At 28.7% G+C, this 18,938-nt stretch overlaps 1 protein-coding gene across 1 annotated transcript in view; it reads left to right on the top strand.

Annotated features, from left to right (window-relative positions):
* The first annotated feature begins 4,736 nt into the window (after positions 1 to 4,736).
* NC2alpha (negative cofactor 2 alpha) overlaps positions 4,737 to 18,938 on the top strand; it is a 33,139-nt gene continuing 18,937 nt past the window's right edge. Inside the window, exon 1 of the mRNA XM_067280431.1 lies at positions 4,737 to 5,046. Coding sequence (XP_067136532.1) covers positions 5,005 to 5,046 — 42 coding nt within the window. The 5' untranslated portion in view covers positions 4,737 to 5,004. The remainder of the gene's footprint in view (positions 5,047 to 18,938) is intronic.

Below are 18,938 nucleotides of genomic sequence, written 5' to 3'. Positions count from 1 at the left end.
ACGTTAAGTAGGTTTCGCTACGGGTAGTCGGTCGAGATGCGTCTGGGTTCCATGCTATCGATAGCTATTACGCTTTAACCAATCACAGTTTAGTTAACATTGTATTTTGTCACGTGACTGCAACCCGCCATTTTCTAAGCGAAGCACATGCTTTTAGTATTGTCGTGTACTAGCACTAGTGATATAGTTTTGTTTTGTTTTAAAAATGTCTGGGTCTATTACTGGGTCTATTTTGTCAGCCTATCCGTTAAGCAAATATTTGTTTTTAAAAATTATAATTTATGTGATAGATAGTCATTTATGTATAGTGTATAGTTTACTGTTAAGTTACGTATATAGAATGTATTTTTTTATACTAAAACTAATGAATTAAAGCCGACATTAAACTTAGATAAAATCTACAAAATAAAGATTTCTATTATTACATAATGCTAACATTTTACAATTATACAAAGTATGTCTAAGTTTCTTTGTATATTTCTATATAACTTCATGTAATTAATGTATTTTTTAATTCATTCATTAAGAATAAAATGACAAACTTAATTTTGCCACAAGTTCTACTTCTATAAACCTTATAACCAAATTAGAATTAGTATTATGATTAAATGTCAAATGCAATACATCTTATTAAATGTAAATATTATTTGCATAGACATGGAGTGACTGGAAAGCAAACATTAAAAGTAAAGCCTCACAAATAAAAAAATCAACGTTTCAAACAGGAGGTGGGCCTTCAGTTAATCAAAAATTAACTGAAGTTGAAGAAAGAGTATTAAATTTAATCGGTGTTACTGCTGTCCCCTCTCTCCAATTGCTCGTGAAGTAAAATCATTCTTACCCGAAAAGACGCCATGTTGTTTTCACTTTCGTTACGTTCCTAACGGCAGCTCGAGAGTGAACGATAACAAAAGCTTAGTTATCGCACGTGGCTATCGGCACCGAAAACGAAACGTACGGCTCGGAATAGCATTTTCACAGTTGATTAAACGCGAATCACGTGGTTCCGATAGGAACTGGTTTTTATCGTATTCGTTAGCTTAACGATACTACTCAGAATAGGTCCCCAGCAGTCTTTCTTTTCTCTGCTTTCACATTTTATCTGGCTTACCGCACGAAATATTATGTTAAATAAGCTATTGACAGGTATTTCAAACTGTATGAAGACAAACTAATATTCAACTACTCAAATACTATATAGAAATACAGTAATTTTGAAATAAAAACCAAATTAATAATTCATATAATTGACTTGTAAATTTAACAAATGTTTTGATGCTATTATTACAGAAACAATAAAGACGTTGTATTGTAAACCGTTTATTTCGGAATTTATAGTTTAGAATGTCGTAGGGCCGTTAGATTTCGAGTGCCCGGAAGCATGCTTTCGTACAACACAGAACCCGGAAACTCAAATGCAAGGATTGTTAATATTGCTACGACATTTATTATTACAGAATTGCTAGATATTTAGCAACAGATGTACAAATTACATAATCCATCTGACCCAGTTTGGAGTGCAATAAGCTGTCCTCGGCGCCAGATAAGTATCAATCCATCAATGGACACGAATTTTAGACCCGGAAAGAGGTGGATGGACAAGATAGACGATGACCTAAGAAAAAGGACTGGCGACGTAACGATGGTGTTTACAGATGAATGGAGAAAAGATAGAAAGACATCGACGTGTTTGGTTTACGACCAACTCAGGCTCCACTGTATTAAGGGCGAAGAAGCAGGAATTTAATTATTTGGACGATTTCACGTTTCATTACAACACACCCTTACAAACACCCATCGCCGTAACATTTATAATTGAACTATTATCTAGTTTGTTCGTCGCATCCAATCATTTACATATCGCGCTTTGTTACCGCAACGACACCGTCACATAACACCAACTCTGCTTCTCGAAATCCAACCCCTAAGTCCTCGTCCTGGGAAGGGAAACGTCACTCAATGTTTTCGAGTGGCAGCTAAAGGGGCTCTGGTACACTGGATATACACACTAGAGTTGTCTTAATCGTCTCTGTGGAACTTTGTCAACAGAGATGTAAAGGTTATTTACAAAATTCTAAAACTTTTTAATGATATTTTCATTGAAAAGCACGGATGATGTGTTTAAACTGTTTCATAAAAATAAAGGAATCATGTAATTATGAATAATACTGACTTTGGGGTAAAGAACTGATGGATGATTCCATTACTCTATTTTTATGGTAAACGGGAAAGCGTTTCGTCTTATTCCCTATTTACAAAAAATATGTCGCTCAAAGTAACGAGCCGAAGACGTTTGTGGTGTTAATTTGTACCTTTAGTTTCGTACGACCGGGACCGCATTAACGCACGAGCATACCCACCCTTGGCCTTCTAAATAACCTCATATCACTTCTTGCTACTAATATTTTTCTTCTGTATCTATAACTGTGTAATACTTCTATTGAAATAGGACCGGAGGTATCGTATCTACTTAAGAATCACATTTTAAAAAAAATTTTCTTTGCAAATAAAGTAGTTATGAACTTTACTTCAACAATGCTAAATATAAATGAGTTATAACTCCTTAATGAAGCAATTAAACTTTGAGATATGATTTATATATTTGAGAGATTTTTATAATTATTGTATTAATTTATTATATTATATAACTAGCAGATGAACTCGGCGTTGCCTGGGGCAAAACATAAGTACAACATTAATCCAGATAAAGACAAACTATTTTTTAAATAATTTATTAATTTTAACATTACATAAAGTGTGCTATACAATTTTACTTGATTCAGTATAACGAGAAATACTATTTGGGATAAAATACTTTTGTATTTTGACATCAGAAATTACACTTCTTATGACAATCACATTGGCTTTACACATTTTGGTAATTTATAAGACATTCTGCACTGTCAAAAGTAGAATATAAGTGAAGATTTATTGATAGTTAACTGACATCTGTCCTTCTTTTAAGTAGGTTTATATATGTGACTAAAACACCAGTAACATGTCTTTCTTTTAGAACTCCTTGTCATTGCTATCACAATATCTAATAATACTGTCTGTAAATATGACCTTAAATTGTTCAAATGTCCACTTTTACACTTTGTAACTCATTCTGAAGTTTAATTCATTTTTCTCCCTCTAACAGCCATATCTGAAATCCAATAGCTAAATTTCTTACTGACTTTTAATCCTCTCTCAAACCTGTTTCTAACTTTTTCTGACTCAACTTAACTAATCTCTCTTTATCTCATTAATAAGGACAATATCAATTGCGAATAACATATATTATAGCTTCTTCCTCACTGCAACTACAATAATTTACTTAATATTAATAAATAAATAAAAAGATACGGACTTAATCTTGACAAACGCCAAACCACCCTAATTCCTAAATCTAACGCTTTAATCTATTCTATCTTAACAGATGATTTAACATTTCTATACATTTCTATAATTAAACTTATATAATTCTCATCAACTTTTTTTCTTCCTGATTCAGAGAGTTTTGGGGAATCCTCAAGGCATCCCATATTAATTAACAATGTACAGTACGTATACATACAGGCTTAACTATAATTTTTTTTACCGCCTTTTCTTACTCTTAACGAAAACTCCCCAACATATTTAAAAATGAACACAAATTGTAAGCAAAAAATAAAGTCTAATCAATTTTAAGTCTAAAGTCATGAAAGTGACATTTAATAAAATTATAAATATTAACGACATTTATGAATAAATAATGCTCGAAACAGAGTTAAAACAGTACTTACAAGCAGCTTTTTAAAAAGGACAAAAACAATACCTGAGTTAAAAACGAAAAATTTCATATATTAAAATAAAATTCAAATATTTACAGCTGATTCTCCCTATGCTCAAGCCAAACTTACGCCGCAAAGCGATTGCAGCGCTCGAAATGGCAGAAATATTTATCACTCTTTTTCATAGCATTAGAGCCCAGTATATCTTTCGACTCTGGTTATATTTAAAATATTAATAAAATTATATAAATAAAATACATAAGAAAATATTTTATAAATATCTGTAATACACAGGATGTAACGTTAATAACATTACAGATAATATTTCTAAAAATATTATTAAGCAAAATATCCGGTGCTTTTCTATCGGGTTACTAAACTTTGGATTCCCTCTATTATGGTTCGTCAATAACAGAAATAAGGTTTAAATTTAAAGAAATATTCGCTCTTATTTGATAGATTTTTTAGATAAATTCAAAAACATTTATTTAAATGAAAGAATAAAACAAGAAAATATATTAATTTTAATTGAATTTCGATTTTAGCGATCTCTCAACCATTGCCGAAAAGTGACTAATTTTTTATCTATGTTATTCTATTTTTTGAAGCGCTTAATGATGTAATTATTTAATAAATAAAAGAAGGGTAGAAAATTGAGATTTAAAATAATTTTACTATGATTAATACAATAAGAATTTTATTCTAAAAAAAACAATAAATAACTAATTATCTCGTTGAAATATTAAATAAAAGACAACAACAATCGTATCGTTTATCATATCGACACCTATATTAAAATTTATATCAAACATTTATTATATAATTCATATATATTTTTAAATAAATGAATATTTTTATAATTAATAAATTATATAATTTATAATAATCTTAAAAATGAAAAAATTAAACAAAAAAAAATAAAAAATAAATTTTAATTTTTTAATAAAACAAATTTTTAATTTCCTCACCAGATAGCGCTGATTGAAATTTCTGAGGAACGTGAGGCGATCTAAATAAAATTCAAAGTTTGAACTAGGAAGAAGAAAAAAAAAAAAATAAAGAATAAAATATTGGTACGAAGAACTTATCGAGAAAATATTTAACGTAAACAAAAGTTATGTAAATATCATTTTCATGTTGAAATATAAAGAAAGCAATAGAATAAATGACAAGATGAATGCCAAGATATAGGCCTATGCACATAGTAACTGTGAAAGTATTTTGTATTCTTTATAATTAGGATTAAAAGATGCCGAGTAAGAAAAAGAAATATAATGCCAGGTTTCCACCTGTAAGTAATTTTTAATTTTATCTTTATCAAGTTTTAATCTTTTATAAAAGTTTCTTTGTCAGATTGACAAGCATTGAATGATGCTGCAAAGAGAAACATTAATATACTTTATTTACCTTAAAAATATAATGAAGTGAAACAATTCCTGCATATGCTATGAAATATTACATTATGAAATTTTTAAAATATTAATTCAAACAGCTATATTTTCTTTCTTATACACAACTAGTTGTGTTTTTATACTCTTGTTTACCACAGATAGTATGACCTGCTGTCATTGATTTCTTTAGTTATAAAGATTGCTATGTATGGTTCGGGGAAAGAACAATGCTATTTAGATCGAATTGAGTATTGGTACTGGATTTAGCCATGTTATTAGAATATAAGATGTCTTTTGATTTAAATAGTCTTAAATTATGTGGAGTTTATTCTGTGTCATACAGTATAGAAAGATATGCAGTTAATGAAAAGAAAGAAATATGTATAATCATGTCATATACAAGTTTATGGGGATAAGCATATTATTTTTGGATTATAAATGTAATTTGATTTATCTTTTATGGATAAAGATGATATCTGTTTTTGTCATTAGGACTGTACTAGCTGTAACTTTGTATACCCTAAATCAATATTTATTAAATTTTTTGAAAAAGAAATATGTTTTAGTTAAATGGTTTGAGTTAGTTATTAAATTAGTAATATATGTAATCTACATAATTATTATTTTTATTTATTTATTTTAATTAAATGACAATATTTCGTTTAGTATGTAGCCTATAAATTGTTAAAATTTTATGAATATTGTTCAAGAATTAAATTTGAATCATTAAACAGATTCAGTGTAATTGTTGAATAATACAAAACAAAATTGTTTTTTTTCCTGATTTTATTTTTATTTTATTATTCAGAGGATTATTTATTTGTTATCTGAGAGGTGGTAATCTGAAGTCTTAAGATGATACTTATGTAATTTAAAATAAAAATGAATAATTGATAAACAAGTCTTGCAACAGGGTTTGACAATCATCAAATAAAATATTTTTGCAAAGTTGGATGCTCTATCAACACTAAGCTAACCAACTGAGCATTTTTATAGCAAATAGGCTAAGTTCAAATTGAATATATTGTCACTTGTTTTTGACAAATGTATTTACAATGGCATTCTTATTTCTATATATTATAAAATTAACCAGATTTTTAGTTTTATTTTATTCTGACAAAATAGTATAGTGGCTAAAAATATTTAGAATAATCAGATATAAATTGAATATAAAGGATAATGATTCAAGAAAAAATATTTCCAAAATTAAATACAGTAGACTCATGACTATCTGGCCCACAATTACCCAGTCCAATCAGCCATGTCATGAAATATTTTTATGTAAACAAGTACAAAATAATAATATAGTATACTATAAAATTAATAATATAATATATTTGATTACAAATGTTTTTACAAAACATATGGTTATTCCACGAATGGCAATTGCAGTCAGCTTACCAGCTTGCTTCTGCCGAAAATTTTGAATTCAAACATTATCACATCTGATACACTGACATGCTTAATTATACAGGAAATGCCGTATTTTCAATCTGTGTTATCCAGCTTTTTCCTTATTTAGCTCGGCTGTCCTCCACATTAAGCTGGATAATCATGAGAGTATTTTATTTTGAAATTTTTCTCTCTCAATAAGCAGATTTAAATTATGTATATTAAGAATAATTTTAGTTTATTGTTAAATCTTTATTGTATTTAGAAGAAATTTGGTTTTAATTTTTATATATTTATTTGAATAATTAATAAATTATGTATAAATATTAATTACAAAAAGTTTTGTAGCTATATAATAATTGTATTGTAATTGCATATGATTCTTTGCTATATAATTTAATATTTATAATTTATTTTATTAATAATTACAATTTTGCCCTCAAATTGATTCAGAAAATTTTAAAATGTAATTAAAATTGACAATAATTTCTTTATAATAATTAACAAATTAAAATTACAATGAAAAAATAATAATATATAGTATAATGAAAAAGGAATATTGTTGAAAAATATACTCGTGGTTTTTACTACTGTAAAAACCACTAGTATCATCTATTAATGTAAATTATAAAATTTTTGAAACAGATTATAATATTGTTGGCATGAAAAGTATTATTTTCAAATCATAAATTAAAAAAAAAAATTTGTAATAAATTAGAATAAAGTCAAAAATTATAATTTAGAATTTTTTTGATATTTAAAATAGTTGCAATCTTATTACCTAATATAAAGGATGTTTCATAGGAATTTATAAATTTACATGTTTATTATACTTTGGTTATGTTTCTTTATCCTAAAGCAATAATGTTGACTGCAATAATGACAGTACCAATGACCTTGAATGTCTTGAAGATCAAGCAAATTTGTCAGGCACAAATAGAAGAAAGAAATTTGAGAGTAATAGTGTAAAGAGTCTTTTTACACATGTCATTCTGAGTTTAGTTAATTCTAATTTAAACTTAATTTACTTCTTTTATTTTCATATAATATATATATTATTTTGTTTTTGTTATTCAGATATCTTAAATTACAATGTCAATATGATAAATGCATTACAGGATGTATATTTTTGTTAAAAGTAATCTATGCTTTTGTTTTCAGATATTATCTTATTGGCATTATACAGCTATGATTGATGAAAAAGATTTATTTAACACATATTTCATAACTGCAAGTAAAAACAGCGATTTAGTTTTATAAATAGCTAGCTTATACTTTCAAAATTTGAAAACAAAGTTACAACTTTTTAACAGTTAAAAAGCCAGGAATTTCATATCATTGAAAATTGGGTCAAGGTTTTCAATACGGGTTCAATATCAATGCTCTAATATATATAGCTAGATGTTTGTTTTTGAATTTGTATATTTTTAGCAGTTACCAGATCTAGGAAGGATTTATTACTGCCAGAAATATTTTAAATAATTTATAAATTCAATAAAATATAAAATTTTTCAGTAATATTTTTTACAATGTTTACCTTAAAGAATGAAGAATTATTTATTAAATTCTCTGTTTTATTATTTTTAATGTATTTTTCAACTGTTTGAATCAAATAATATCCTAAATATGACAGAATTTCTCTAATTAGGAGCGAAATAAATCAGTTTAACTAAGCAAATTGAAGTTACAAATTACAATAGCATGACTATTGTTTAGCTTGTTCTAATTTATCATATTACAAATGTATAACTCATGAATATTTTTCTAAAGACATTGTTTATTATTCAAAAGTCAAAAGTTACATAGAATAATATCTTGCTAAATTATCTTGCAACATATAAGAGAAATAAACACTTCTGGAGAGGCTTTGTATATGCTTTTATTGAAAATAATAGAAGAATGAATTATAAAATTTTATGAAAATATGTAAATGACTAATAAATTTTTTATATTAAAAGTATTTATTAAAATTAGAAATTTGTATAGAAGTGGGAACAGTTTTAAAAAAGAGGAGTGCAGTCATGGCTGAAAAATTAGTTGAATAAGCTTCAGAGAGAAGATATAAATATGTTAAAATATTAAGTTACCAAATTTTTCTCAATTTTGCTAAAAGTGACTGCTATTTAGTTAAAATGTCATCTGATACTATTATGATTTTATAGAAATTTTATTTTCATTTGGTCTTAAATTTTATGAGTTTTTAAATCCAAATTTTTTGAAACAAGTATATTTTATTGTATAATTGCAATAGCAGAATGATGAATTATTTCCTGAAATAGCAGTAAAAACATTGTTTTTAAAGGTTTTCTAATTATTTTTATTTTAAATCGATTTCATATATAGTGGCTAAAGAATAGCTTTTGTTTAAATGTTATGTAAACTCACATGTTTCATTTATTTCAAGAGAAAATAGAATCAGTTTTAAGTATAAGTAATAAAATTTAACATGGCTAATGGTTATTTATGTTTAATAAAATACAATAAGTATAAGTATCTTTGTTAAAAGTTGTACTTATATTTATTGTATTTTATTAGAATCAGTTTTATTCAATGTTCTTTCAAAATTAGAGTAGGTCAATTTTATCCAGAAATGTCATTCTTAGATTTTTGTTTTTCATAAGGAATGAATAAAATTTTTGATTTTTAAATTTATTATCATCATCTACTTTATTCTTTTTTTATATTCATTTTGTTTCAAGAATGCAGAAATTTGCAAATTTCTATATGAACAAATATATCATCTATATATATCATTTTTTGAGAATTTTCTCCTAAAATATTTTGGAAAGAAGTTTCATCAAATATTAAATTTAAACAGATTATATGTGTGTATGTATATGTATGTGTGTGTATATATATAAATTACTTAGTAATTAATTTAAAAATGCTTTAAACTAGAATAAAATAATAGAATTAAAACTTTTTAATAAAAACATAAATTAAAATGTAACAAGTTACCTATGTAATGCAATATAAATTTTTTTTTTTTCACATTAAAACCATTTTTTAAATGAATTCTGAATATGATGTCTTTTTGCCTTACATTAAAAACATATTTTAAGTTTTTTCTGAAGAACTTTAGTATTTTTCTTTCCTAATAATGATTTGCTTGAACATTTTTTGAAAAATTAGTATAGGTTGATTCTGTGATATTTATTTACATATGTATATGTGTGTTATACATATGATAATCTAAAAACAATACTATTATTTCATTTCAATTGTCAATTTTAAGCTATTGTATTTTATTCATGACTATTCAAATTCAAAAATGTGCCAGTCAGTCATTAGTTTGACTGACATATATTCATAAATTTGCTATTTCTTAATTTTATCGTTTTTGTTATAATTGAAATTGTGTCAAGTTTATTTAAGAGTTTTTCCTCGATTGTCAGCTTATAGATTCAAGTCTTGTTTTGGACATAAATATTTGTCAGTTTTTAATGAGTGTTGTTTAAGATTTATTTTAGAAATACAAGTTAGTGTGTTAAAGTAAGAAGATAATATAGACGAATGGTAATGGTAATTTTCCCCAAAATTTAATAATAGACGAATAAATAGACGAAATGGTAATTTTCCCCAAAATGAAAACTATAATTTCAGTTCAGTAAACTAATATTGTAGCCCCTTATATCATGCAAATTGAGAGACAAACTAAATGAACAATATATGTGATGGTGCAGTATAACTGACATATATCTATCCACCTGTTTTCTCTCTTTTCAATGTTCATGCCGACTTGGTTTTTTGTAGGTTATACTTCATACAATAGTAGTTTCAAAGTCAATGATTGGAATAAGGTAACATTTCTTTGCCAGCAGAAGTTCAACAACATCTAATTTTTAAAAAATTATTGGCTAAAGTGCTTTTACTTTTGGAAGATCAAAAAAGAGTAATAATCTAAATGAGTGATATAATGAAGAGCTGTAATAGTAAGACAGAATTTTATAACAGACATTTCCAATTTTTTGCTGATATATTATTAGGTGACCAACTGAAGTAGTTTGCTTCACTCAAGAAAATGATTATATTAAGTTTGTGCACATATAAAATACAAACATACATATGAGGAAAAAGAATATGTACTGTACTTATAATAGATCTGACCACAAACAGTTTTAAAACGAAAGAAATTTTAGGGACTTGCTGACAGTCTTCTGCAGGTAAATGACAACAATCATATGATCACTATTGCATAAGTTTTACTGGAATAAGAGGCTGACCAATGAAATATTTGACTAGCTTTCAGTGATGTCCATTTTCTCTTGTTAATGTTTGAATTTCACGGTTCACTTTATGCCCACTGTTCTCTGAACAAAATTTTGTATTTGTGGGTAAGATTTGATAAGAACCAGGTGTGAACTAGTTAGTCTTGCAACAATATTCTAATTCTATCAAAGCTTATAAAATTGAATGATTTTGGAAATAGAAAGTAGCTTATATTTTTTCCAGGGCTATGCTGAATACATGTACGTACAAAGCTTCATAGAAATTGGTTCAGTCATTCTTATATGATACTTGTGCATACAGACAGGCATGAATTTGATTTTATATATTATCATCTCCTAAAAGCAAAAACTTAGAAGTAATTTTATTTTTTTTATTCCTTTTAAATTTCTTGGCAACTAAATGCATTAATTAAATTAAAGAATTTTTGACCTTTTTATCATAGTTGGACCAAAAAAATGGTTTAAAATTTTTTAAATTTGTATGTTAAATGCCTTTTTTTAATTTTATTTTTTTGTGTTATTCAATTTATAATCAACATATTAGCATAGATAAAATTTGTCTGCAGAAGCATTGTTATAGATTTTTACTCTATATTCTGTTTCTGTAATGTGAGCTTTCTAATGATTTAGGATACTTTATAAAATTTATTTTATATGTAAAAGTACTTATTCTATTTATACTTTGCTCATTAAAAATGTTATTGCTAGATATTTAGGTTCTAGTTGAGTAAATAGATTTTTTTTTTTTTTGAGATTCTTAGAATTATGTTCAGATTGAGCACTGAATTTTTCAGCACACTTGGTTTCAAAGCCTTTCTGGATTAATGGTTTTGCTTGTCTAACTGAGGTACTGAGGTCATGTAATAATAATACAACAATATTACCAAGATTACTGATCATATTCCACTTCTGTAAAGCATTACAGGCTACTAGAACCTTGAATTAGACCCATGCAGCAATCATCATCAGGATACATTAAAAGATTGCAAGTAGAATGCCCAATTTAAAAATTAAATACTTACAGTATTCTTATTTCAAAATGATCTTATTCTAACAGTTGGAAAATTAAATAGGAAATAAAATTACAAACAGAATAAAATAATATAAAATACTTTGTATTATTAAGTATACAAGGGGTGTTTCTGAAGTAGTGAGACAAACTTTGGGGAATGATTCCTACATGAAAATAACAAAAATGCATGTAAACATGTATCCAGAAATGGGTGATTTTTGAGAAGTCAAACCTCTTATGACAGTGTCAGGTGTAAGATGGATTTTATTACATACTCTCTTATTAACTCATATATTGATAATTCTCTCAATAACATAGCTCTCATCATAAGAAATGCACAAAATACTCTATGTGCATCTCTGCATGTGCAGAGACATTGGAGCATGGACTGATGCACTCTTTTGAAGGTTCCAGCTCTTCTGTGAATGATGGTGCAGATGTCAGCAATGCATTGCAGCAGCATGTTCACATCACCAATAAGAGCAGCATACACTAGTGTCTTCAGGTGATTCCTCAGATAAACATTCAAAAGTTTCACACTAGGAAATGTGAAAGCCATGCCATGGACCTGTTCTACATAGCCATCTGTGTAGATAGTAGCCTATAGTTTAGTACAGTACATGCATGTTCGTTGAAGTGAGCTCTGTTGCACCTGACACTGTCAGAAAGTTTGAGAAATCAAACTGTCCATTTCTAGACATGTTTATGTGCCTTTTTTCTTTATATTCCTGTGAGGAATCATCTTCAAAGTTTTTTTTATACTATTCCAGAAACAAATACATAAATAAGAAGTGAACATAAAGTAGAAATGGAGTAAATGATTTTTATTTGATTTTATTAATTTAGCTTTAATATAGTCTGATAAATAATTCAGCAGATATTTTGGTAATATAAGTGTATTAGGTAGTTTGTTATTGAAGTTTATAATCATTGTGAATGCATCATCTTTGCCAACATATTTCCATTACACATATCATCTATAACACTTCATTAATTTTATAACTGCCATTTTATAGTGGAAGTATATTGGCAAATGTTGATTCTGAAATACAGTTGTATTGTGGTTAAACCTGGAAAATGTCAATGAAGATTTCAATCAAAACAAATCAATAGAAGAATTGAACAAATAAATGGCAAAGTTGCATAGTATATATAAAGCTAAAATCTGCAAAATTTGCCAGATCCCTTATTTAGGAAACCACTGAAGAGGAGTTTATAGGCAAATAAACAAATTTGTTCTGTCCTTGCAATCTGACATTCATCTGAGGTCAAGAACCACTCATAAGACAATTTTAATTTGCAGATATTTTATTTATATGCTTTTGGGATCTGAGTTTGTGCTGATCCCTTCTCAGTATAAGTGTACTCTGAAACATTTTTTCTTAAGCCCTGGTCACACTATGCGATTTCTAGCCGCGCAGGCGACTGCAACTGCGACGGCTGTTCCCGTTAACTAGTAATTCCCCCTCGAAAACCAGTGAAACTGCAACCACAACTAAAAACAAAAAGTTTGTTCTACTTGTGCCAATTGCAAACGCGCATCCAATCAGCAAACGCCTTTTGTGCCATGTCATATGATGACAACATTGAAAATAGTTCGTCCTCATGGTGGAAAGTTAGAGGATTTATACTTTTACAGAATTGAGATTGATTGAGCTTATTTGGGCTCATGAATACCTGTGGGATTTTAATTCTCTGTTTTATCGAAGATTTTATCTTTTTGTGTATTCTCGCCAGCTATATCAAATAATTATCTTTTTTTATTTTATTCGTTCCAGAAAAGGAACTGCTTACCATTTTAATAAGAAAAGTGGCTAAAATTCCGTAAATAGTATGAAGTAGAACATAAAATGTCAGTAAACTCACAGAAGTAGTAAAAAAACAAGCTACTGTAATTTTATTGGTTTATTATAGGGTCATGTGTTTCCGAGTTGCAATGTAAATGAACAATGTGTGACCACAAGAAGACGCGCACGACTCGCACTTGTTGCAGTTGTGGTCGCCTGCGCGGCTGGAAATCGCATAGTGTGACCAGGGCTTTAGTAACCTTTCATCAACCACATTAACAATCCATGAATAGTTCTTGATATCTGGTGAAGGTTGGATTGGAAGGACAGAACAAATTTTTGTTTATTTGCCTAAAAACCCCTTTTGACTGATTCTCTAAATAATTGCACAGTAAAAATGATTTTTGGTAATTTTGTGTGTTCTTTTTTTTAAATAAAGTAAAAAAAAAAAAAAGACTGACAATTTTACTGTTATTTAAAGCAAGATATTAATATAAATACAACAGAAATGTTATACATATAGGAAATAGTTACAATATTTTCAAATATTAATGATAGGAATTACTCCATAATATATCATCATTTGAAATATAATAGTGCTATTACTCTATTGTAACAAGCATTGTAATTTTGCTTGTTTATAGTTTTATTAATATAACCATTAAATTATAATGGAACCAGTTTTATACAAGTGTAATAGTAGAACTAGTTTTATTTGTATGCATTTACATTGTTAAATACTTTTTACCCTTTTTTAACATTTAAAATGTTTTATTTTCTGTGTAACTATTGTATTAATATAAAATTTTCTACTTATTTTAAAATATAGTATTGTTTTTATGATTTCAGTAATTGCATTTAAAACTTGTAGGTGGTTAGAAACAACAAAGACATACTGTATTTACTCAAATATAAGACAATCTTGCATATAGGACGAGGTGTGACTTTAAAGATCGAAATAAAGAAAATTAGTTTTATTAATACAATTCTAATTTTATTTTGTTTAATCACAAGTAAAACCATCAAATGAACATAAATGTACACATTGTCCTGCAAAAATTACTAGCATTTTAAACTTTAAGGAAAAATCTTGTAAAATCGAAAACATAATTTGTTCACGTAAAGCTGGACAATCAGGAACCTTTTTTTCTCCCTGATTCTTCACAGTCGATTACACTTATGAGTTTCTCCGAATTCTGATTTCCGAATAATCATCTGTTTTCACGTAGGAATGGATTAAAACTTATATCGTGCTCTCATGTGATTTTGGAATTTCAATCTGGAATTCAATTCGAAAGCTTTGCTTTTCCTATTGCTATTCATCTTTACTCCTAACAATATACAAGAAAGATTTAAGATAAAATACTTGTTTTTAAATACAAGGGGGTAAGCATCCAGTAAAAAATGCGAATACACGGTTCATAAAAATTATTTGCAAAAATGCAAAGAATCTTTCGCTCACGTGTATAGGACCTAGGTTTTTAAAGCAGTGAAAAATGAATAAAAACCTTGTCTTATATGCAAGTAAATACAGTAATGTAAATATTCTTTTTAAAAGAATCAATAAATAATTGCATAGTGTAGGATTGATCCAAAAAATTTGTTTTTTTTTTTTTTTGCATAAGATGACACTAGTAGCAATTAATAGTCATTAATGGCAATTTATATTCAATTGTTTTTATCAGTTTCAATGCGAAATTCTGTAATGTATATTACAAATAAAAATTTTTAATTTTGTTATCATTATACTCCAATTTTTGGACTTAAAAATGAGAATCTGAAGTTGCATTTTTGTCATCTTATGCTTTTTACATCCATAAAAAAAGAAAAATGCTACAATTACATAAAAAAGATTTGCATTGTTTGTGAGGAAGCTCAGTGTCCTTGTGTATCAAAATTGATTTAAGAGGTTCTGTACAGGAAAATTTTTTTAGACGATGCATCACAATCTGAAAGACGTCAGCTAATGATCACTGCATTAATTTAAGAGAATTTACATTACACCACCAGGGAAATTGCAGAAGAATTATCAATCACTTAAGGATTGGTTGCTGGCCATTCACACAACTTAGGATATGTATTGTGTTATTATGTTTGGATAGTATGTAAATTGAGTGAGAGAAATCTAACAGAATATTTGCATGTGATTCACTATTGAAATTTAACCAGATTAATTCCTATATGGTACAATTTTCAATGTTAACTCAGGATATTATTTCTTCGTAAAATGAAGTTTAGACTATTTACAAAAAATTTTTACATTTCTTGAGTCTTTCTTTTAATCCTTTTCACTACTCCAGAAGTAACAGTTATTATGGTTATTTTGTAAAAGAAAAGAAGTACCTTCTTTTTACCTTTGTAAAAGAAGTTTCTTCAAAATAACCATAATAACTGTTACTTCTGGAGTAGTGAAAAGGATTAAAAGAAAGACTCAAGAAATGTAAAAATTTTTTGTAAATAGTCTAAACTTCATTTTACGAAGATTAATTCCTTTTTGAAGCAATTAATTACTGGTGACCAAAAAATGGATTGTTTACAATATGTGCAGTGAAAAAGATTATGGATAAAGTCAGTCTAATTCAACTGACTCCTTTGCAATGTAGTCAAAAGCCAGTTCACATTCAAAAATGACTATGCTAAGCATTTGATGGGCTGGCAGGGAATTTATCTTTTCAACTGCTATCTCAAAATCAGATCTTCAATTCAGAGAACTTTTCCCAACTTGATACTTCTGAAGGCATCCATCAAAAAACATCCAGCAAGAAGAAAAGATATGGCTTTCCAGCATGATAATGCTAGGCTGCATGCATCTTTCAGCACTCAGGAAAAATTATTGGAATTTTGATGGGATGTTTTGTGCCACTTCAGTATTCTCCTGATGTTGCACCTTCAGATTATCACTTACTTCAATCTCTCCAGAACAGCTTTCTGAGAAGAAGTTTAGTAACTTAGATGATATGAAAAACCACCTAGATGTTTTTCGATTCCCAGAATTCTCTGCACAAAAGACAGTGGATCTATTCAACAGATGGGCTAAAGTAATTAAAAATAAAGGTGCATATATAATTCAATAAAGTTATTTTTTAATTTTTAAAATTTAGTACAGTCAAACCTTGAGTTTTGAACATCTCACTTTTTGAACAATTTGGTTTACAAACAAAATTTTGAATATCATATTTGTCTTGATTGCCATACGATAACTTGGTTGCCGAACAAGCTATTAGAACCGGTCATCGATTAGAGAGACACAGACAGTCAACTCCCTATACTTCCTGTGTTAAAGAAAGTTGATGGCTCCAACCATCACCAATGAGACTATCAATTCAGAAGTTTGTGGCACTGAGATTGCCTCGTGTCATTAGAGGTCACAACATGAATCATCAATAACATTGTTATTCAAATTAGATTTTGATGTGCATATTGGTGAGGTACTACTGTTTATTGGTACATGTCACAATTGAATTTAAATCAAATAAATTAATAAAAATTGTTTTAATTGACATAAATGACATCCACAAATCAGTGTTTAAAGGTGCTTAACACAAATTAATATTATATCAATTCTTCTATTTTCACTCACTTTTTTTAAATTGTAAAACAAACACACCTTAACGCTGAGAACTTTAAATTTAATCATAAAAACAAACATTTTCAACCCATTCAATGGGCCATCATCAGGCTAACGACATTCAAATACCATTTCGAACAACCAGTTCAAATTAAAATAAATTACAATAGAATTCACGTGCGATACTGAACTAACGTAAACCAAATACCATGCAAAACTACATTAAACAAATATAAATAACATAGCATATTTTATTGTATTTTTCTAATTGAACATGTATACATTATAAAACCTATAGTGCCATATGCAATCCTTTGGACCTAGTGAATGTATTCCTACGATTTCTTTCTGATTATAAACTTCCAAGTCGAAGGTAAAATTGTTGCATCTTTGTAATTTAAACGTTTTCCGGTTAAGCTGGACTTGTATATTTCACATTTCTCCGTTGTCGCTGCAAGTGTCGGTGAGTGGGAAGAGCATATTACAGGGTGCGGCGCCAAAATCCGGACAAATTACACATTGTTTTCAAACATATTTCTTATTGAAAAAACAAAAAGGTTTACAAATTTTTTTAAATCACATTGTTTGCAATGTCATACAGAATACATTTATTTAATATAGCCCCCTCCTGCTTCAATGACAGCCTCTATTCTCGGTCTGAATCATGCGCATGCGCGCTTTAATGTCTCACGGTCAATATTGGTGAATGCCGCATCAATAGCAGCTCTCAACAATGTGATGTTTGCATGTCTGGTCTTGTTTGTGACCCTTTCAACTACGCTCCATACGTAGAAGTCCAGAGGATTTAAATCTGGGCTGTTGGGAGGCCAGAATTCTTTTGACCAAAACATGTCGACTTATCGGGCTAGCAAATGGCTAAAGTAATATTAATAATTAAAGTTAATTTGCTACTAGAGTTAGGCGTTAGGCGCCATCTCTTGCTAAATTTAATAATTAGGCCTAAATTTATTTAAATTATTTAATTAAAATTCTAACTGGAAGAAAAGAATTGGCCCGAAGCGGGATTCGAACCCGCAACTTCTGCTATCCGTGCAGACACGTTACCAATTACGCTACCCGGACCTTCGCTCCGATCTTCCCTTCCAGTTGATATAAGATTACCGTACCACCATCGACGGTCATTACAATGCCGGTTGGGGACACATTAATTGCCCACGTCTTCCCAAAGGCACTCAACCGGCCATCGCAAACCCCGGCAAGGCATATATATATATATATAGATAAATAAACAACAACTAACCCGTTACATATAAAGATCAACAACTGCCGAATTATCGGGCTAGCAAATGGCTAAAGTAATATTAATAATTAAAGTTAATTTGCTACTAGAGTTAGGCGTTAGGTGCCATCTCTTGCTAAATTTAATAATTAGAATTTTAATTAACTTTAATTATTAATATTACTTTAGGCCATTTGCTAGCCCGATAATTCGGCAGTTGTTGATCTTTATATGTAATGGGTTAGTTGTTGTTTATTTATACATGTCGACGTTATCCGACAACCAATTTTGCACCAAATGACTTGTGTGGGCAGGCGCACCATCCTGCTGGAAAACATACGGCTTTCCAGATGACACAGTTTCCATCCATGGCTTCACTACATTTGACAGAGCATGCAAATAAACATTTTTTGTGACATTTTCCCCTTCGTTAAAGAAATACGGTGGCATGACATCACCCTCACTGGACACAACACCTAGCACATGAACATTCGCCGGAAATTTCGTTTTTGCAATAACGGGGACCTCTTCTGGGTCGTGGGCAAGCCATCGATCATTTCTTCG

The sequence above is a fragment of the Centruroides vittatus genome, unplaced genomic scaffold, assembly GCF_030686945.1.
Source record: "Centruroides vittatus isolate TY-2023 unplaced genomic scaffold, ASM3068694v2 contig_884, whole genome shotgun sequence".
Lineage (NCBI taxonomy): Eukaryota > Metazoa > Arthropoda > Arachnida > Scorpiones > Buthidae > Centruroides > Centruroides vittatus.
Note: the sequence above shows the minus strand (reverse complement) of the source record. Positions and strands in the feature narration are given on the sequence as shown.